The following is a 22,670-nucleotide window of genomic DNA, read 5'->3' on the forward strand; positions in this document are numbered from 1 at the left end:
AAACTGAGGCAGCAGACTTCGTGAAAATTAATATTTGTGTCATTCTCAAAACTTTTGGCCACGACTGTCTCTGTTGTAGCACAAAATGGCCATTTGTACCAACGTGCCCCAGCCCGTGCCGTGGAGAGATTCAGAGAAAGGGAGAGGGCAGAGGAAGGGCCGGGACGTCGGTGAAGTCTGGCACACTTCCTGGAGAGGGTAAAGCCTAACTGCTACCATGGTAACTAGACAAGGCAGACCGTAATGCTTCCTGGTGGGTAAACATCTTAAAAGCCTGGAAGGAGTAAGAAGGGGCTCTGATTGGAAACGAACAGGAAGGAAACAGTGTTTACCGTCCGTGTTTGCATCTATTGGAGAAAGCGCATAAGGCACTGGCCCTAACAGAGTAAACGGTAATGATCTGATATTCTTTCCTGCATCTAAACCTGTTGAGAAATCAAAGCATTGTCCAATGGGATGTGGAATAAGTACGGTGCGCTAGTTGGGGTGTGCCTGTACCCTCGACCCATTCCCCGCCCTGTTAGTTCATACCTGGTATCCTTCAGTCTTCTTCTGACACCACTTGAGCAGGGCGTTCCTCTTGGATCCCCCGTACTCCCTGGCCAGTGCAGACAGGGCGTCTTTTCTCCCCTCCCTATGGACACACACCAGAAATTAAAGAGGACACGGACAGAACGAATGATCCTACACAAAGGGGTGGTTTACAGACACACAGTAAAGCCTGATCTTGGACTAAAATGCATTTTCTATGGAGATTCCCCATTGAGCTTGTTTTTCTTTTGTCCAGCACTGGGCTTTATCGGTGTCCAGGAAACAGTCTCATCGTGTCTCTTTCAGAAGATGATCATCTACAACACGTCAGGGGGGGGGAGACATTGAAAAACATTTGTCTTTTTGTCTGTCATCCTATGTAACTATACTCTCCCAGCCCCCTGCATTCACCAACTAGCATGTCAAGATGGTGAACAATAGAATCCTTCCATGATATTGAATCATTCAGAGAGAGGGGAATACACAGATAGAGCTCAGGAACATTTACATTTACATTTAAGTCATTTAGCAGACGCTCTTATCCAGAGCGACTTACAAATTGGTGCATTCACCTTATGACATCCAGTGGAGCAGCCACTTTACAATAGGAGGGGAATACACAGATAGAGCTCAGGAACGAGAGGGAGATGGTGAAAGGAGAACATGTGTCCTTTCAGTCGAGCCCCTCAGTCATTCAGAGCAGTGTGTGTTGTCAGTGGTCAATGTATTGTTATCAGGTTGCAGTCAATTAGATTTCCAGTCGACGCCTCCCGAATTACCTGGCATTTCCAGTTCGCCCCCTGCGTCCCTCTGGTAGACTGGACAATCAATCTGTCACTTTTCTCATCTACTTATTTGTTAATCTACAGGGCAGAGGAACCATGGGGACATGGGACACACACAAACACAGAGAGAGCCACAGAGAGAGCCACACAGAGAGAGCCACACAGAGAGAGAGCCACAGAGAGAGAGCCACAGAGAGAGAGCCACAGAGAGAGAGCCACAGAGAGAGAGCCACAGAGAGAGCCACAGAGAGAGCCACAGAGAGACACACAGAGAGAGCCACAGAGAGAGCCACAGAGAGCCACAGAGAGAGCCACAGAGAGAGCCACAGAGAGACACACAGAGAGACCACAGAGAGAGCCACAGAGACACACACAGAGAGACACACAGAGAGACACACAGAGAGACACACAGAGAGACACACAGAGAGACACACAGAGAGACACACAGAGAGACACACAGAGAGACACACAGAGAGACACACAGAGAGAGCCACAGAGAGAGCCACAGACACACAGAGAGAGCCACAGACACACAGAGAGACACACAGAGAGACACACAGAGAGACACACAGAGAGACACACAGAGACACACAGAGACACACAGAGACACACAGAGACACACACAGAGAGCCACAGAGAGAGCCACAGACACACAGAGAGCCACAGACACACAGAGAGACACACAGAGAGACACACAGAGAGACACACAGAGAGACACACAGAGAGACACACAGAGACACACACAGAGACACACAGAGACACACACAGAGACACACACAGAGACACACAGAGACACACAGAGAGACACAGAGACACACAGAGAGACACACAGAGAGACACACAGAGACACACAGACACACAGACACACAGACACACAGACACAGACACAGACACAGACACAGACACACACAGACACAGACACAGACACACACACAGAGACACACACACACACACACACACACACACACACACACACACGGAGAGCAAGAGAGCATACCGTAAGCGTCCCCTTGTGGAGGGGGGGACTGAGGCGGTGGGGGAGGAGGCTGCAGGGGAGGAGGTGTTCTCTAAGGAAGACATGTCTCTCTTCAGCTCCTCACTGCTCCTGCGAGACACTGGGGACACAGGTCACTGTTTTAGTAGTAGCTTACCACAGTGTCATCAGTACCACAATCACATTACTTTTAACTATCAAGCCGCAAATCAGGTCCTTTGGAACACACAGGCACAGATTTATGTTACAGCCTCTGACACAGGTACATATGGTGGCGTAAACACACACCTGAGAGGGACTTGGAGGAGGAGTCCATGTTGGGGACCCTCTGAAGGGCAGATGGGGTGCGGGTCCCAGAGGAGGCCCGGAACAGGTGATCTGCTGTTGGGGATGGAGAACACACATCAGTCCCTATTACTCTAAAATTAACCCATAGGGGAACTAAGAGCCCTACCAGTAAAATAAGCTACCTTCAGAGCCCAAGTTAAAACCTTCATTAATACCTGTTAATGCAAGCAGACTTTTCCCCCAAAATACAAAAGCAATGGGCTGCTTAGTGGAAAAACAGTGTGAGCTGAGCTAGCAGGGGTGGCTCTAAATTAGCGTGTGAACAGGGGGCTAAATCCACCGTGGCATACTCCCATTCCTCCTGGTCCGCAGCACAAATGGCTCCCTATTAAATGCACTACTTTTGACCAGGGCCTATAGGGCTCTAGTCATTAAAGTGGTGCACTATACAGGGAATAAGATTCCATTTTCAACAAGCCCTGTTGTCTGGGCCTGTGGCCTCCCCACTGAGGGCTGCCTGCTATATGAACCTCATTTTAAAATGAAAGAGTTAAGGGTCTGGGGCTGATGGGGGGGGGGTTCTTCCATTATTACACCTGACACTCAAGATAGAGGTCAATCTCACAGTCCTGGTGGTTCGGAGTTATCCAATCCCCTACCCGTCTGCTACATACTGCCCTACCATTACAACCACCACTGTCCAAGCGATACCTCCTAGACGGCAGTCTTGTCTTGCGGGGTTCTTCGCCTGAGATGTCACGGCGCAGTGAGGAAACCTACTAAACTAGTTGAAGGCCCTGACTAAGTGGAGAAGAGCATCTACTAAATGACTAAAGTGTCATGTGATTGCCCAAAATCGTAGTCGTCTGTTCTTTCGACCAATCAAATTAGTCAAAATATTCCAATTCAAATGTTTTATTAAAAACACCCGGAGTTTTCATGAAATCAACTATATGCATTGAGCTTGTCTGATGCTTTAAGCACACCGTTTTAAGAAATAGAACACAAATGATTCAAGAGAGCCAGAGATCAAGATAACCAGAAGAAACACAATTAAAAATGCACATGCTGGGTTTCGGTGATTCTGCCGTTACTCTCCTGAAGTTGCCGGTAATAGGCTACAGGAGTCAGAAACCTTTCTCATGTGGAATGCCAATTTATCTTACCATTTCTACCGATCTGTGTGCCAGTTATATTTTTCAAAAAAAATAAATTGTGGAACAGTTTCATTTAATTTATAATAATGTCTTCATATCGCAAAATCATTGGCATGTGGTTAATCAGAACTCTATCCAAATCTATATTAAAATGATAAACCTAAAAAGTAACTTCTATTGCCAACTATGTAAAAAATGCCTACGTAAAGCCAACAAATAAAAACATTGCAGCCACAGGTAGAAAATATCCTGATAAAAATGAACATCCTCCAAATCACATTGGCTACACATGGCCTGTCTGCAACAAACTTGAAACATTGTATCACCTATTAACTTGGGTCAGGCCTGCAGCTGATTCCAGCAAATCTTGCAACATTGTATAAAATATTCTGGGCCTCAGAGTTTCCTGCACAGACACAGCTGTAGTCTATTTGTGCTGTAGGCTATTCAGGTAGGCCTATTTTCAAAAGTTGACACACCTACTCATTTAAGTTTTTTATTTTTTATTTAGACTATTTTCTACATTGTAGAATACCAGTGAGGGCATCAAAACTATGAAATAACACATATGGAATCATGTAGACAGCTTTGCACACTCCTGGCATTCTCTCAACCAGATTCATGAGGTAGTCACCTGGAATCCATTTCAATTAACAGGTGTGCCTTGTTAAAAGTTAATTTGTGGAATTTCTTCCTTCTTAATGCGTTTGAGCCAATCAGTTGTGTTATGACAAAGTAGGGGTGGTATACAGAAGATAGCCCTATTTGGTAAAAGACCAAGTCCATATTATGGCAAGAACAGCTCAAATAAGCGAAGATAAATGACAGTCCATTATTACTTTAAGACATGAAGGTCAGTCAATGCGGAAAATGTAAAGAACTTTGAAAGTTTCTTCAAGTGCAGTCGTAAAAACCATCAAGGGCTATGATGAAACTGGCTCTCATGAGGACCGTCACAGGAAAGGAAGACCCAGAGAAACCTCTGCTGCAGAGGATAAGTTCATTAGAGTTACCAGCCTCAGAAATTGCAGCACAAATAAATGCTTCACAGAGTTCAAGTAACAGACACATCTAAACATCAACTGTTCAGAGGAGACTGTGTGAATCAGGCCTTCATTGTGAAATTCCAGCAAAGAAACCACTACTAATGGACATCAATAAGAAGAAGAGACTTGCTCGGGCCAAGAAACACGAGCAATGAACATTAGACCGGTGGAAATCTGTCCTTTGGTCCGATGAGTTCAAATTAGAGATTTTTGGTTCCAACCGCCGTGTCTTTGTGAGATAGAGAGTAGGTGAACGGATGATCTCTGCCTGTGTGGTTCCCACCGTGAAGCATGGCGGAGGTGGTGTGATGGTGCGTTGCTAGTGACACTGTCTGACTTATTTAGAATTCAAAAAGGCACATTTAACCAGCATTGCTATCACAGCATTTTGCAGCAAAACACCATCCCATCTGGTTTGCGCTTAGTCCCACTATCTTTTGTTTTTCAACAAGACAATGACCCAAAACACACATCCAGGCTGTCTAAGGACTATTTGACCAAGGAGAGTGATGGAGTGCTGCATCAGATGACTTGGCCTCCACAATCACCCGACCTCAACCCAATTGAGATGGTTTGGGATGAGTTGGACAGCAGAGTGAAGGAAAAGCAGCCAACAAGTGCTCAGCATATGTGGGAACTTCTTCAAGACTGTTGGAAAAGCATTCCTCATGAAGCTGGTTGAGAGAATGCCAAGAGTGTGCAAAGCTGTCATTAAGGCAAAGGGTGGCTACTTTGAAGAATCTCAAATATATTTTGATTTGTTTAACACTTTTTTGGTTAGTACATGATTCCATTTGTGTTATTTCATAGTTTCGGTGTATTCACTATTATTCTACAATGTAGAAAATAGTAAAAATAAAGAAAAACCCTTGAAATTAGTAGGTGTACAAACTTTTGACTGGTACTATATATTTTCTACTTCTTGTCAAACAAAGGAATCTTTCTCGACCAAAAGTCTACTGATCAAACAAACAACCAGTCGACTAATTGGAGTCATAACGGTTGTCCAACAGAATATGGTCGATCTGAATGAAGACTGTTGTACCCACCTGGCATATTGAGGTCTGTGAAGCTGGACCTTTTATCCACCATGGAGGACAGGGGTTTGGGGGTCGACGCAGTGTGCCTCTTTAACATAGCAACAGAGGAGAATTACACACACACACACACACACACATTATTTATTAATGAGGACAGGATAATTGCATGCTCCCTGACCTGCCTCTTGCACTGAGATGCAGTGCCTTAGACCGCTGCGCCACTGAGGAGTATTTCTGTCTGTAACAAAGCCCTTTTGTGGGGAGAAACCAATTCTGATTGGCTGGACCTGGCTCCCCAGTGAGTGGGCCTGTCATGTGAAATCCATAGATTAGGGCCTAATGAATTTATTTCAATTGACTGATTTCCTTATATGAACTGTAACTCCGTAAGATAGATGAAATTGTTTGCTGAGCTTATATTTTTGTTCAGTATAATATAGTCTACACAATCAAAATAAATCCATTATTCATTTTAGGCAGGTCTAAAAAAACATGATGTGAAGAAGAACAGAATAGCATATTCTTATGTCCAGTCCTGGCTATGACGTATGTTAGGCAGGTCCTATGGCATTATTTTATAGTAATATCCGAGGAGTGCAAATGGTATTCTGTGTTGAGTGGTTAACAAAGAAACATGTCCTCCTATATGATTCATTGAGTTATTCATGCAACTTCAGTTGTGATAAAAACATTAGGCTATATGTTTTGATCTCTAATACATTCGAAGGTTGCATGAGGCTACTCTCAGAGCAAGCACTCTGCTCTGTTTCTTGTGCAGGCGGCACACACTTAATCAGTCTCTCATTCAAAATTTGACAAGCACTTGATAATATTCTCACCCATCAGACTTCCCTTAATTTAATCTGTTCTTTACATTATTTTAGAACCTCCCACAAAAAAACCCCCACTTAACTAGGCGCTGTAGGCTATGGGCTCTCCAACCATGTTCCAGGGGTCCTAGGCCTTTACGTTTGGAGTTATTTGGCCACTTTAGTTGCTATAGAAACCTTAGCAAAACATATATGCTACATGATGCATGAAACTATGATTAAAAAAAGGTCGCAAAAAAAATGCATGCGCTGATCTCTTGCCTGATTGTACACAAGTAATAATATCCTCACTCATCACACTATTCTCACTTTAATCTTGTCTTTACAAATACTAAATAATACACTACACGGCCAAAGGTATGTGGACACCTGCTCATCAAACATCTCATTCCAAAATAATGGGCATTAATATGGAATTGGTCCCCTCTTTGCTGCAATAACAACTTCCACTCTTCTGGGAAGGCTATCCACTAGATGTTGGATCATTGCTGCAGGGACTTGCTTCCATTCAGCCACAAAAGCATTAGTGAGGTCGGGCATGGATGTTGGTCGATTTGGCCTGGCTCGCAGTCGGCATTCTAATTCATCCCAAAGGGCATTTGGTATTTTATTATGATCCCCATTGCCTGTTGTAAAAGCAGCAGCTACTCTTCCTGGGGTTGAGGTCAGGGCTCTTTGCAGGCCAGTCAAGCTCTTCCAGACCGATCGATAAATCATTTCTGTATGAACCTCACTTTATGCACTGGGCCATTGTTATGCTGAAACAGGAAAGGTCCTTCCCAAAACTGTTGCCACAAAGTTGGAAGCACAGAATCGTCTAGAATGTCAGTGTATGCTGCAGCGTTAAGATTTCCCTTCACTGGAACTAAGGAGCCTAAACCACGAAAAACAGCCCCAGACCATTATTCCTCCTGCGCCAAACTTTACAGTCGGCACTATGCATTCAGGCGGTCCCGTTCTGTGAGCTTGTGTGGCCTACCACTTTGCGGCTGAGCTGTTATTGCTCCTAGACGTTTCCACTTCACAATATCAGCACTTACAGTTGACTGCAAGCTCCAGTTGGGCAGAAATTGGACCAACTGACTTGTTGGAAAGGTGGCATCCTATGACAGTGCCACGTTGAAAGTCACTGAGCCCTTTAATACGTGCCATTCTACAGCGAATGTTTGTCTATTGAGATTGCATGGCTGTATGCTCGATTTTATACCCTTTTTAATCCATAAATCTATGTTCACATACTTTTGGCCATGTAGTGTGTGTGTAAAATAATGTTTTATTTCGAAATGGGCATTATGGGCTTTTCCCGTAGTTCATTTTCATGCCAGCCAGATAGGTTACCCGGTTATAAAGCAAAGCAATGTGCTTAATATTAGGACAGTTGAGAAAAATATAGTAGGCCTAGCCTAAGAAAGCTGATGGAATCCTCCTCTTTTTAATAGAGGCCATTACAACTGTTCTCACGCAAATGCATAGCCTATAGAAATGTTGCGTAACATGAGCTTATAGGAACAGCTGGCTCTCACTGTGCAACAGGTGATCCTATTGTACTCAAACTCTGAATTTCAGGCCTCTCATGAACTGTTTGATTATATTTACTATTGCATTTGCGTCAGTGTGATTTAGAGGAACAATAAAGCACCAAGTACCGGTCATTATAGACGGCCGTTAGCAAGTTTGGTAGGCTACAAGTGACAGCTTAGTTCCTGTGACTCAACGGTCATGACTTGTGACTGCCGGTGTGGCAGTAATACGGTCAACCGTAACAGCCTTAGGTGTTCCTAATGTTTTGTACGATCATTGTAGAATAAATAAATATCATCATGTTGTAAAGTGCTTAATTTATTCTACACCAACCTAGATATATTGTTTCCATCTGACCACTCAGACCTGATCTTCATTAAAATGCGAGTGAGGTCCCTCAGAGTGAGGGACGGGCATCTCCCTGGCGCCTGCTATATTGACCACTCTCAAAATAAACTCCACGGGGTTAATGAATGTTTCATGACCATCGCCTGTCTGCTCTAGGAGAGCTTTGTCTGTCTGTTCTGCTATACAGAGCTTTGTTTCACGGAAGAGATTTTCCTATAGCTTGAACCAAAAATAACGCAGGCGGCGGCCTTCCAATTCACTGAAAAGATTGGCTGCGTGCCAAACAGACAGAACCCACCGATCCAAATGAACAATGTCACAGAGTGATTGAGTGAATAGGCTCCCTGTGTATGTTGACTTACACTTTGGTGGTGGCAATATGAAGACCAACCAACCAAAGGTATTTTGGTTTAACTTATTTGGGACTGTGGGGCAGTATTGAGTAGCTTGGATGAATAAGGTGCCCAGAGTAAACTGCCTGCTACTCAGGCCCAGTTGCTAATATATGCATATTATTAGTAGATGTGGATATAAAACACTCTGAAGTTTCTAAAACTGTTTGAATGATGTCTGTGAGTATAACAGAACTCATATGGCAGGTAAAAACCTGAGAAAAAATCCAACCAGGAAGTGGGAAATCTGAGGTTTGTAGTTTTCAACTCATTGCCTATCGAATATACAGTGTCTGTAGAAAAGGCCCATGGAGTTGGTGGAATAATCCTTTAACTCATTGCCATTTACTCAGCTGGGCCAGGGGCGCTTTAATTAGGTCAGGTGGAAACGTCCGACAGATCTCAACTCCATAAAAGGAGGAAATTGCCATCGCCTGATCTCGCTGCTTTCTCTTCCTTAACTCCATCTCATCCAGAAGTTCTGTGCGTCCATGAATCCACCGACTCTTACCTTTCATCTGAATTATCAGTGGCGATCGGGAGAGTGGGCCATTCAGTTACTGTTAATAGTGATTACCGCGGAGCACGGCTTGGAGCGCACGCTTCAAACATATTGTGTAATGTGAATTGTCAATGATCGCGGCCCTACGGATCCTCATAGGCCCATTATGCAATCGATATGGTTCATGTGTATTGAAATTAATTATATGTACACATGAAGACAATTGAAAGAGTGAAATGAGAAATGTCATTGTTTGCTAACTGATTGACTTTGATAATGGGGATTATAGATCGTATAACCATTCACTGTTTGTATTCTTTCATGATTTATGATAAATAGTTTATGCCTAAATGACTCGTGGATGATTACTATTGACTTCTTAATGAACTGGACTGTTGAATTCCCTAAATTATGTTAATAATGAATGATATGATATTTGATTATGAATTTGATTGGATACATGTTATTTGTTTCCTTTGTGATGCAGCAGACTACTCAGTAAATATACCACTTTATGGTTAAAGGAATTCCTGCCTCAGTCTCATCCATTCCTCTGTCACCTGACACGTGACCACCTGTTCACCTTCACTGTCAGTCATCCTACCTGTCCAGCTACCCACACAGATTCCACTAATCTTCCAGTGTCTATGGGGCCATATTGCACTTCTTAAGGCTTCCACTAGATGTCAACAGTCTTTAGAACCTTGTTTGATGCTTCTACTGTGAAGGAGGGGTGAATGAGAGCTGAATGAGTCAGAGGTCTGTTAGAGTGGCATGAGCTGATCACACCTGCTCACGTGAGAGTGATCTGCGTTCCATCGCATTGTTTCAACTGAATTCTCCAGTTGAAACATTATTGAAGATTTATGATAAAAACACAAAGGTAAGTGAATATTTATAATGCTATTTCTGACTTATGTTGACTCCACAACATGGCGAATATCTGTATGGCTTGTTTTGTTGTCTGAACACTGTACTCAGATTATTGCATGGTGTGCTTTTTCGGTAAAGCTTTTTTGAAATCTGACACAGCGGTTGCATTAAGTTGATCTAAAGTTCCATGTATTTTCATCAACATTTATGATGAGTATTTCTGTAAATTGACGTGGCTCTCTGCAAAATCACCAGATGTTTTGGAAGCAAAACATTACTGAATGTAACGCGCCAATGTAAAGTGAGATTTCTTTATAGAAATATGAACCTTATGGAACGAAACATACATGTATTGTGTAACATGAAGTCCTATGAGTGTCATCTGATGAAGATCATCAAAGTTCAGTGATGAATTTTATCTATATTTCCTCTCTTTGGCTGGAAAAACGGCTGTGTTTTTCTGTGACTAGGTACTGACCTAACATAATCGTTTGGTGTGCTTTTGTCGTAAAGCCTTTTTGAAATCGGACACTGTGGCTGGATTTACAACAAGTGTATCTTTAAAATGGTGTAAAATACTTGTATGTTTGAGGAATTTTAATTATGGGATTTCTGTAGTTTTGAATTTGGCGCCCTGCAATTTCACTGGCTGTTGGCGAGGTGGGATGCTACCGTCCCACATATCCCAGAGAGGTTTAAGGCTTCTTTTTAGAAGCCCGTGTATAATTGTAAACATGTAGCCTACAAGGAAAAAAAAATCTATCAATTGCACTTAAAAACTTAGCCTGTAAAATAATTATGCCTAATTCAAGACACATGGCTCTATTTCTGTAGAGACAGATCTCTCTGATATCTAGAACTTCAGATGCTCTATTCCCCAAAAAGGTCAGACTGAGTGTCAAGTCCAGTTTAGAATGAGCAAGGCTAACATAGCTGGCACTGGCAACCAACACAGGAGCTTAACTCAAACAACATGCTGCAGTGCTAGCTCTGAAAGCCTGCCTTATTTCACTGGTCTTGTGAAAGTTAAAATGCCGTTGGGCCTGTTCTAACCAAAGGTTGGCCAAGACATTAAACTGAACCCATTAGAAGTTAAATTGTTAATGTTCAAGAATCACCCTTCCTCATTCTCCATCCAACCTGACTTGACACACAAACATCCTGTTTTGTGACATAATGGTCATGTGCCACCTATTCAGAGCATAAATCTCAAGTTAACTTGAGGACATCTTGACTGTTTGGGTAGAAACCATCAGGTCTTGCATGGGTCTGGAATTCTCAGTAGTTCTACAAAGACAATGACAAAGTAACGATAAAGGGGCAGACATCTAACAAACCAATCAGGATGGGGTTAGAGACCTACAGCTTCCTCCTTCTCAGGGATGACCTGTGCTGCCTGGTGACCTGGTTCAGAATGCTGTTTATGGGCTACCATCGGGTGTTTTTCTTACCTGTATGGGAGAGATAGCAGCAGCAGGTGGGGTTTTCAGAGGACTGGGGCTGAGGGGTGTACGGGCAACCATCGTGGTAACTGCTGGCACGACTGCTGTGGGGGAGGTTGGGACAGGGCCTGCAGTGGAGGCGTTGTCAAAGTTTTTGATGAGGGTCTTAACGGTTGGAGAGGGCTCAGAGGAGGTAGAGGAGAGTCGGCTGAGACCCATGCCCTGCCTCAGGGCAGCTAGGTCCCTCTCAACTGCATTCATGTAGTTATACACCCTGCCCCTCTCTTCATCCTGCCTAGAGACATAACAGATGGTCAATATCTTTGACACAGGGAGATTGGAACACACACACACGCACGCAACAACAACAAACCACAACAACCACGTACTTCTTGAGCTCCTCCAGCTCTTTGCTCATCTTCTCGTTCTTCTCCTGCGTGTCCAGTAGGCGGCGCCGCAGGTCCCCGATCTCCTCCTGAGCCTCGGACTTGATGTCGTTGGCGATGACCACCGCCGTCTGCAGGTCGGCCTGGAACTGACGCCACTCCATAGACTCCTCCTGCAACGGGAGGTGTGAACACATATGGACACACATCACATGGGTCCCTGTGGGCCCTAGTCAAAAGTAGTGCACTATATAGGGAGTGGGGATGCAGCCATGGGCTAACACTAAGGGCCTCTTCACACCCATGTTTATTACATCTGTGTTAAATATCTTCATGTTATGTTCCATACAAGAGCAACATTTAACTCCGATATGGATGAGGCACAGGACAGTAATTCCTCCCGCTTCCCCAAATTACCCGTAGCTTTCGATGCAGAATCTTCATCTCGCGCTCCATGTCATGTTTTTGGTCCTGTAGTTTTTTGACGGAGTCTGAAAGAAAAAAATGATTAATGATTAAAATGAATGGAGATGGAGATAAACTGGCTTACTTGGATGTGTTATAATGGTCCCACATCCCCACCTTGTGGTCACACATCAGGTTTCCCCCTAGTCCATTTACCTGAGAGCTACCACACTCCAAATAGCACCCTATTCCCTAAATAGTTCACACATTTTGACCAGAACCCTGTTGGCCTTGGTTAAAAGTAGTGCACTACAAATAGAATAGGGTCGGGTGCCATTTGGGGATGTAACCTAGCGTCCATCCAACACTCACTCTCCAGGTCTGTGATCATGAGGTTATCGTGGAGTTTGAGGGCTCGGTGTTGCTCCACCTCGTCCTCCAGCTCAAAAATGGTCTCCTTCATGTCAGAGACCTCTGTGTCCCTTTCCTCCAGCTCAGAACACTGCTGGGCCAGGGCCCGCTTCTGCTCAGCCAACTGCTTCTGCACCTCGCCACGGAACGCACGGAAGTCCTCCTCCAGCTGACAGGGAGAATGGGAGATGCATAGATGTATGTGTGAGCACACGTGTCATGAACATACGAAGAAATGAATTGGGAGAAATACTAACACTAAAAAAAAAATATCCCGGACTGATGGATAATCTGAATGGAAAGCGTTTTAACTATGAGAATATGTGACCTTGCGGATGCCGTCCTGTAGCCTGGCGGCCTCGTCGTGGGTGTGGTCCAGGTCCTCCTGCAGCTGAACAGACTCAGCCTCTGCCCTCTCCTTGTCCCTCCTCTCGCTCTCCAGCAGGTGGCGGATGTCCGTCTTGTCCCCGGCATTGTGGATGGAGTAGAGCTCAGCCACCCTCAGCCTCTCCTGCTCCAGCTGGACTCTGCACCGAGCCAGCTCCGCCTGCTCCCCCCCAGCCGCCTCCCTCATGGCCTCCAGCTCTGCGGCCGCCATCGCTCTTTCCCTGCGCTCCATATCAGCCTGCCGCTCTGCCACGTGCACCCGTTCCTTCAGCGCTGAGATGAGGCCCTGGGCCTCGGCGTTGTCCTGCTCTGCCATTTTCAGCGCCCCGCTCAGGTGCTGCTGCACCCCCAGCAGCTGCTCCCTCTCGAAGTGGGCGCCCTGCGTCAGGTCCACGTAGCGGCGCTCCAGCTCCAGGTAGCGCCCGCTCTTAGTGTCCTCCTCGTCGGCCGGGGCGTACGCCACGCGGTGCTCATCCAGCAGGCCACGGGAGTAGTCAATCTGCCGGCAGTAAAGCTCCAGCCGGTCGCCCTGCTGGCACAGGGAATCCACTAGGATGGTCCGCTCCTCGCCCAGTCGCTCGTTCTCTGTGCTTAGTTCCTGGGTAATCTGCTGCAGATCAGCCAACTCCTGTAGTGTGGCCTGGAGCTCCTCAGAGGTGCAGTGCTGGTTCTCTTCCATCTGGTGAATGCGCTCCGTTAGACAGGCCACCGACACCTCGCTGGTGTTGCCACTACTGCCTCTACGGGAGCGTTCGCCGTGACTCGGTGGCCCGCCCTCTGACTCGGAGGAGGAGCCGCAGGCAGAGGCAGAACCAGAGGGGGCGTCCAGGGCATCATCGCTGGAGGTGATTGGCTGGTAGGCTTCGCTGCATTCGCTGTCGGCCGCCTCAGGGGAGATGACTCGCCGGGGGTCAAGTAGGTCTTCAGTAGAGCCGCAGGCAGAGCTGTGAGGGGAGACCTCATGTAAAAAAGAGGCCCGTGGGCACCCTCCATCTCCATAACTGCCATCGCGGGCTGGGGGAAGATCCGAGCTAAGGCAGGGGCCTTGCAGGGTCTTTAGGGGGCTGTCCAGCCTCTGCTCCAGGGAGAAGCCCAGGGCGTTGAGCCGGTCCTTCAGCATGCGGTTCTCACTCTTCAGCATGTTCAGCTCTCCACGGATCCCCTGGTTCTGGTCCTGTAGCAAAAGCAGGGTGGATTCCACGTCTGCAGAGATGAGAGGAGTAGGGGCTTCCTTCGACTGGTCCTGTGGAGGCTTAACCTCAGCAGTCTCCTCTCCCTCGCCTTCCTCTCTGGCTCTGCTCCCCCCATCCTCTTCCTCCTCCTCGGGCAGGCCTAGCTGGACACGGATGCCCCGGAGCTCTGTGCGCAGGTGGAGGATCTCCACGTCTTTGCTCTCGGCCAGACCCAGCAGGTCCTTCACCCTGCTCTCCAGGACAGTCTTGTCGCTGAGCTGCCCGTTCGACCTGGACTTGCTCATACGGGACTCAGATTCAGTCACAGTCCGGCAGCGGACTCTCTTGGGCGGTGACAAGGCATCGGAGGGTCCGGAGAGCTTCCTGCTGGTGGTGCAAGTTCTGGAGCGTTCCCGCAGTCCCTCCCGGGATGAACCAAGCTCCTTCACCACAGAGGAGGTCCCACGCTTGCCTGAGGAGTACAATACAGAACATTATTGAAGGTCAAGAAGTTGGCATTTTTATATGGGTCAGAGCTAATCACAAACAGAGCATAGTCTGTAAGTAGCTCTATGTGTTGATGATGTACCGGAGTTGGTCTTTGTCTTGCCCTCTGGGTTGCTGGTACCTGTAGTAGAGGAGTTTGAAGAGTGGACAGAGCTAGTCTTCTTCGCCTTGGGAATAGTGCTGCTCCCAGCAGAGGCTCCACTGCCTGCTGTTGTTACTGATGGAAGGTCATCATTGCTCTTCGCCTGGCCAAAGAGAAACATGACAGTTATCATACCAGCTATTGGACCTATAAAGATAAAAAGGGTTGTCGTTGCAGTATGAAGCCAGTGCTCGCTTTTGCCTTCTGCATTCGTACCTTAGACAGTGGCGCGGTGGCAGAGGTCTTGGCTGTAATCTTGCCGGCTGTGCCCATGGTGGTGGTGACGCCCTCGGGCTTGACTTTCTCAACGGTCTGGGCCTTGGTGACTGCGGCTGTGGCTTTGGAGACGCCTACCACTGGCCTGGTTGCTTTCCTCATGCCGGGCTCTCGGTTTCTCGGACATTTACAGCGTAGTCTGTGTGGAAGAAAAACACACAAGATGAGTTAATAACGGGATGATGCGGTAACACATGCATGTATCAGAGGGTTTCTTTGTTTCTTAGCCGGAGGGGAAAACCATAATTAACCTCAGTCGACAACCTCTTACAGCTACTATAAATACTAAAGAACAAGACTGACAAACGCTTAGCCTAAAAACTACAAGTGTTATAGGATGCAGCCCCTCTAAATACTAGTTTGTAAATCATTAGTTTTAAATCTATTGCAAGAACACTCAATTAGCCTCGATTGCCTTTTGAAAATCCTGTTAGTTACCTGATGCCTGCGGTAGTAGTTTTCTTGGGAGAAGACATGGCCTGTGATCTAGAGGCTAGGTATTAGCTACAGAGTTGCTGTTTAATCTGGAGGAGAGACTAAATGACTACAATTCTCCCGTGCTGCGGTCTATTTATGTTCAAAAGCCAGCCAGCACTACCTCCTTCTCAGACACAAACACAGACCACATGGTGAGAACGGTCATTGGATGCAGGTTTGAAAGCACACAAAGCAAAGCGTGTGATTGGACGTCTCAAGCGTGTAGGCTAGCTGCCTCTGTCATCACATCATCATGAGGCGGTTGAACTGCGGCTGCAGTAACTGTGGTCTGGGCAGGCCAGCTGGGCCTTGCCTTAAAAAGGCATGAGGAGCCTTTGTGTGCAGGCCTATAACGGTGCCCAGGCAATGACAAAAATCCATCACTTTAGTCATAACATTTCACTTTCAGTACAGTAGCTGGCCTTTGGAAGTCTTCTACTACACGTCGGCCTGTCTGAGATGGCTACCCTCTTCTTCTTGAAGACTGATTATTCAAATTCAACAGGCTACTTGCCATCACCTAGAATGAATCACATATTGCCTGCCTGATGAAGTCTAAGTCCCCCACTCACAGATCAGTCGATTTTAAATAACAAGATAAATCTTGACCATTATGACCACTACTAAACATTTCCTTTTCCCAGCCCCCTTGTCTTTGAACTTGACCTGTTTGTACTGCAGACAAGACAAAGATGCACCCTGGAGACGCACCCTGGACAGACAAGACAAAGACGCCTGGAGACACACCCTGGACAGACAAGACAAAGACGCACCCTGGACAGACAAGACAAAGACGCACCCTGGACAGACAAGACAAAGACGCCTGGAGACACACCCTGGACAGACAAGACAAAGACGCACCCTGGACAGACAAGACAAAGACGCCTGGAGACACACCTTAGACAGCAGCCCACCAACATGGATCACTGGCTGGGATGGGGCCTCCAGTAACAGGGACAATCCTTGTAGCGCATCATGTTCAAACAAGAGGCTAGTAGACGTCAACACCACCCCGAGTCAGACAGTTTCTAGAAAGGCTTTACTTGAAACAACCCAACAAGACCAGTCAGACACAGAATGTGTGGCAGTGGTGAAGACATGACCTAATCTAGATCCTTCTGTAGAGTGAAGCATTATGCTAAATTATTTACAACCACTACCAGAAGAATACATAGGCCTAGCCTAAAATACAGTAAATAACCATAGGCTGGCCATGGTGAGCTACCCTGAGCCACCCAATTCAGATCCCTCCAACTTGAGTAGGGCATATGAGGTATGCGGTCAGCTGTATGGCTGGCTCAGGGAAGAGGACGCCCCTGCCTTGCATAGTCCCGTGGGACATCTTAATTGGGCATGGGACACAAGCTAAGGCTTGATTACCCTTTAGCTGGCCACCTTCGATGAGGGTGTTTAGTGATTAAAGGCCGAAACACCCACTGATTCGAAGGCACACTACTGAGGATGTGTCCCAAAATTGACATCTTACCCCAGTCTAAGAAATAAACCTCCCATGCCACTCTGTCAACATCACGGCAAATCTCATGTGAGTGCATTCCATCTATTGGCACAATGGACAGTTTTTAACATCTCGTCCCGTGTTTTATGATTCATTCAGGGGGTCAGGGTAGACATACTTCCCTGAAGATGGACCGGACAATAACAGACTACGAAATCCTAACATAACCTAGCTGGAATTCTGGACTTCAAGAGGAGAGGGGGATGGGACGACATGGTAATAGCCACGAGCAGCTAGATGTTTCCACCAACTCTTAACTCAGCGGTGTGTGAGAATAGGATATTCTCTCACACACACACACACACACACACACACACACACACACACACACACAGCCAACTCAGGAATTTCAAATGGTAGGGCAGTCAGTCAGCAGATGTATTTCTGTTGTTTCAAGTCCACATAAAAATTTGACTGATCTGAAATAGCCTATAATTTAAAGCTTTCTTAATGCACTCTTAGCTTACAACTTGAACCAGTTGCCTATGATTAAAATCTAATTGAATGGTAATGCAATTAGTGGACAGGGCAAGGGCGAGCCAGAGTCTAATGATCGAGCCTAACCTTGAGTGAGCCACTGAATGGGTAAAAGTCAGCTGAGCTGAGTCTTGAGTCTTTGGATCCCCACTGAGCATGGCTTACTCAACTCAAAATGTATTTGTCACATGCGCTGAACAACAGGTGTAGACCCTAGCGTGAAATGCTTACTTACAAGCAATGCAGTTCCAAGAAATAAGAAAATATTGACAAAATAAACTAAAGTAAAAAAGAAAAAAGTAACAATAAAATGACACAACAATAACAAGGCTATAAACAGGGGGTGCTGGTAACGAGTCAATGTTTGGGGGTACAGGTTAGTCGAGGTCGTTTGTACATGCAGGTAAGGTAAAAGTGACTACTGTAATTTCCTATCGACCTAATTAAAGCCAATACTAAAGCAGACCAGATAGTTACTGGAGGAAGTGAGCAGGGACTATGCATAGTATGGTTTGTACTAGGCCTATATAGATTGGTGCTGCTGAGGCTTGAGAACGGACAGACTTTTGACACAATCACCAGGAAACAATGCTGATAACTAGAGAGTAGAGATAGACAAAGGTGTAGAGGACAAAGGGTTGTACGGGGGGCAGGAAGGAAATTGGAGATCAGCTGAATGAAACAATCATGTTGGTTGATGACTAAGTGAGCATTGTTTGAGTACGACTCGGTCTCTCACACAGGACGGTAAACACTGCTGAATCCCACAAACGAACCTCAAATGAATATGTGGCAGGTTTTCAAAACACTGCTGTCTTCCAAGAGGCCATCTGCACCATTATTTACAGCACCAGATGGCTCCTGTCAGGTACCCGATCATATCAAGAACACCCGAGTTGAGCATCACAGAAGAGGAATGCATAAGGAATGCTGTCACAAAACCCAGAACATGATTCACTGTCCATGCTTATATAGAGAATAGGCCCACATGTGCTGCTCCACAATGTATTTAAGCTGCACTCTTTCAATGGATAAGCAGAGCGAGAATAACAATCATACACTAGATAGACTAGCCTATCGCTTCAAATTCCTCATTTTGCTCCTAAAAACCATGCCCTATAAGAGTGCTGCCTGGCCAGCCTGGACTCATAGACTAGACGTAACATTGTAAATGTAAATATGGGGCAGTCAAATGTGACTCGTTTCAGGAAACTAGGCATATGCCACACGTCATTACTTCACAGGAGTGGCATTTGCGTGTAAACGTGTATTTTTTTTAAAAAATTTGATCAAATAGCGTTTTTCCCCTCCAGAAATGCCTTCTGGAACATGTGAACTTGCATGTGCTTTAATAACAAACTTGTACTCCATCCGTAAATACAAATAAAAGTTAAATTATGAGCCTAGTTGGTTTAGCCATGGAAAAAGACAGGAACTTTCCTGCTAGCCACGATTGGCTGAGATAATGGATGGGCTGGACATGCCGAGAGATGAGTTTGGATTGGTCTGCCATGTAGAATGCTTCTGTCTATAGCGAGAGCTGCTCAGTGTGTGTTAATAGTCCTATCTACCACGCTGTTTTTGAAAGATATAACGTTAGCCATCGAGAACTACAAAAAAAGTTTTGCTACCTTTCTCAACAACATTTATGCACTGAATTTAGCAGGTACTATCGACAGATCAGTCGGAAAAAGTGATGGGCTACTTTCTGCACACACCACGGTCAGTGTGAACCGGAGTGACTTGACAACGCTGGCCAAACAAGATGTAGCTACAAACAAAACAGAGTTAAATGGTTCCAGTCCGCCATCCATGTATTCGGGGAAGAGTCTAGCTACATTTTCAGATAATATACATTTCTAATTTTGTCAAAAAGTCATTTTCTTTGCAAGTTAAAGCATACTGTTCGCTAGTTAGCGAATGTTAGCTTGCTGGCTCGCTAGCAAACATTACGCGTATGATCTGTGGAGTGATATTATTTGAGTCAGAAATGAATTTGTATTGCTAGTTACAGCCTAATGTTAGCTAGCTGACAAGGAACCTAGTTGGTTAGCTCTTTAGCTACCTGCAGATTCATACTACAGCTATGACAATGTTTGTATTGATAGTAGGAGGAGTTTGGATGATGCCAGTTCATTGTTTAGCTAGCTAGCTACATGTCTAAACAAAAGACTCCACTTTGTCAGATGTTTACATAACCCAACATATTAGCCAGGAGTGTCTGGGGTTGATTACAGATGTGGCTTGGGGGGGTGGTTATAGCATTTCGTTCACATGACCCATCAATTTAGACAAGTGTGTCAGGTATGCATCTAATAATTATTATTTTTAATTTATAAAACATTTATCTGGACACTTTTGTTTTTGATATTGCTACTATGCAAGTAACCATTTCACTGTACTGTTTACACCCGTTTCCTGTGAATGTGACAAATAAACGCACATCTTATTTGATATAGTGGTAGAGCATGGCGCTTGTAACGCCAGGGTAGTGGGTTCGATCCCCGGGACCACCCATTTGTAGAATGTATGCACACATGACTGTAAGTCGCTTTGGATAAAAGCGTCTGCTAAATGGCATATATTATTATTATATTATAGTCTGTTTACAGCCACGGTAATGTGAATAACAACATGACCTCCACCAACATCAGATTAGGATATAGGTCAAGGACGAGATAAAGTGTATTTGTACTTTATCCTTGTTGTAGGCTACTGCTTTTAGTCTTGAAATCTTTGGTTGTTTACAAAACTACTCACTCCGTTTAGCACATGGCCTCACATGTGTATCCTTAAAGAGATAGTCCAGTCCCACCTAAGGTTTAAGAGGGTGTGAACTATGCTGAATGGGTGTAGACAAAGAAGAGTTCTCTAGTAGGTGTGCTGGGCCATTTCATCAAAAGTGGGGTTACAAGTTCATCAACTTTCAAAGCAAAATTACTTTCCCCTTTGTTCCTGTGTACGATGTAGCATCTTCTAGTTCGGAGTCTCTACTTTTATCCAATGTAAAACAACGAAATTACACATTTTGCAACGTAAGACCGAATCGAGGCGGTCGGTCACAAATGAGTACGATATGTTACGTTTAGTATGGTTACATTAGACATATGGTTAGGTTACTTAATGCAATAACGAAGGTTGGTTGGCGTATAATGGATCACAACACACAAGTCACTGGCAGTGCACTCACGGACAAGATATATTGGGTAAAACTGAGATTAAGTTGGTATAAAAATGCCACTGAATAAAGAAAACAAAACCATCGGTCATTATAACGTTATGCCATTCGGAACTACTGGAGCTGACAGAGCCAACGACTCTATAGCTATAAACACTGCGGCAAGTGTCCCGACTGGAAACTATGACAACGAGCGTTAGCTCCTTCAAGTGACGTTAGCTAGCCGACTTAGCTAGCGTTTGCTTAGCTCACGAAATCAAAGAGAGCAAAGACAAAAAGGTCATTCGTTTTCTATTAGGTTAGCTGACGTTAGTTAATTAACGTTAGTTAGCTAGATACGTGTGGTTTATTGTTTCGATAGCGTTACATTGTAACGTTAGCTAGCTAATTATCCGAGACACTGCTGGCTCGCTTGAAGTTAACTAGCTAGCTAATAACCTAGCTACCACAAGCAACATTAGAATATAAAACACGTCCAACCCGTTTTACCTGGAATTCGTTCGTTCACACCGGCGATAATCGGTTTCCGAATATTGTTAATTTCATGCACTCCATCCCCGGCGTCCCACCTCTGTCTCTTGTCTTTGACAGGACGCCGACAGCACCGAGGTCATCATTACGCCGATTGGGTTGTCACACCAACGCGTTTACGCCCAACTGAAAACGAGAGTTTCTATTGGACAAATGAAGGTAGGTCCCGCCTCGCTTCATCCCATTGGCTCTGTTCGCTTCCGTATGGTTCTTAAACCGTAAACGGTTTGTTTTTTTGGATCCCCATTACCTTTTTGCAGAAGCAGCAGCTAACGTTACTCTTCCTGGAGACGGTAACGAATAAACCCTGGTCCATAGAGCATCATAGTAAACCGATTACGGCTTCGAATTGTGAGATGTCGCCTGACAGATACCTACCTCCCTGTCCTTTTTGCCAGCCAGAGCCATATATCATCTAAATATACAGGCGTTCTCTGCTGATGTTCTCTGCTGCTCATTTTATAAAATAATGACATGTAGTGAATCTGTGATGTGGTGACACTGGTGATATGTCTGCAATCTTTCAAATCTAGTAATATGGATCAACAGTTAGGCCTTGAATATATAAGGCATTGACACATTTTTTTTTTTACATAGATACTGGAGATTTTATTTAACATTTTTTTTGTACAAACAGAGGCTGCAAATGCCTTCCAAACATGTATTGTCCTCAGAATACAGTATCCCTTTTACAGCTCCAAAACAAAACATGTATGTTCACCAGAAGAAAATAAATCTAATTTGAAAAAAAGAGACAAAGGTCAAATGTTTCAGTGGATGACCAGCAAGTCCCATTTTAGCCTCGTACAGTTAACTAGAAAACATGGAATAAATCTAACATATTCCCAAGAAGAAAGAGAAATACATGAATTATGATAAACTATTGCCAGGCTCATGTCACCTTACAAGTACTGAAATAATACTCATTCCACATACAGTATGCATACACTGAAATGCTAAAGTCATACATAGAGTAATATATTCCATATTTTTCGACTTTAAAATCCATTCCACGTATTTAGAATAACAATGTATCTTATGTTGCCATATATTACT

The 22,670-nt window shown here is 44.9% G+C and overlaps 1 protein-coding gene across 6 annotated transcripts in view; it reads right to left on the reverse strand.

Moving 5' to 3' along the window:
- LOC118385361 (cytospin-A-like) overlaps nt 1-21,738 on the reverse strand; it is a 33,884-nt gene extending 12,146 nt beyond the window's left edge. For 2 of the 6 annotated variants that reach the window (XM_035772446.2, XM_052521517.1), the window contains exons 1-12: nt 15,874-15,988; nt 15,376-15,574; nt 15,100-15,262; nt 13,280-14,982; nt 12,913-13,120; nt 12,553-12,626; nt 12,139-12,308; nt 11,759-12,044; nt 5,851-5,929; nt 2,599-2,688; nt 2,314-2,431; nt 532-634 (exon numbers count right to left, since the gene is read on the reverse strand). In XM_035772446.2, coding sequence (XP_035628339.1) covers nt 532-634; nt 2,314-2,431; nt 2,599-2,688; nt 5,851-5,929; nt 11,759-12,044; nt 12,139-12,308; nt 12,553-12,626; nt 12,913-13,120; nt 13,280-14,982; nt 15,100-15,262; nt 15,376-15,574; nt 15,874-15,911 — 3,231 coding nt within the window. In that variant the 5' untranslated portion in view covers nt 15,912-15,988. Of the gene's footprint in view, nt 1-531; nt 635-2,313; nt 2,432-2,598; nt 2,692-5,850; nt 5,930-11,758; nt 12,045-12,138; nt 12,309-12,552; nt 12,627-12,912; nt 13,121-13,279; nt 14,983-15,099; nt 15,263-15,375; nt 15,575-15,873; nt 15,989-21,572 lie in introns of those variants that run through there. The other 4 variants (XM_035772445.2, XM_052521516.1, XM_052521520.1 and 1 more) reach the window with 3 other exon arrangements.
- Between the last annotated feature and the right edge of the window lie 932 nt (nt 21,739-22,670).

This window comes from Oncorhynchus keta, chromosome 6 (assembly GCF_023373465.1).
Source record: "Oncorhynchus keta strain PuntledgeMale-10-30-2019 chromosome 6, Oket_V2, whole genome shotgun sequence".
Lineage (NCBI taxonomy): Eukaryota > Metazoa > Chordata > Actinopteri > Salmoniformes > Salmonidae > Oncorhynchus > Oncorhynchus keta.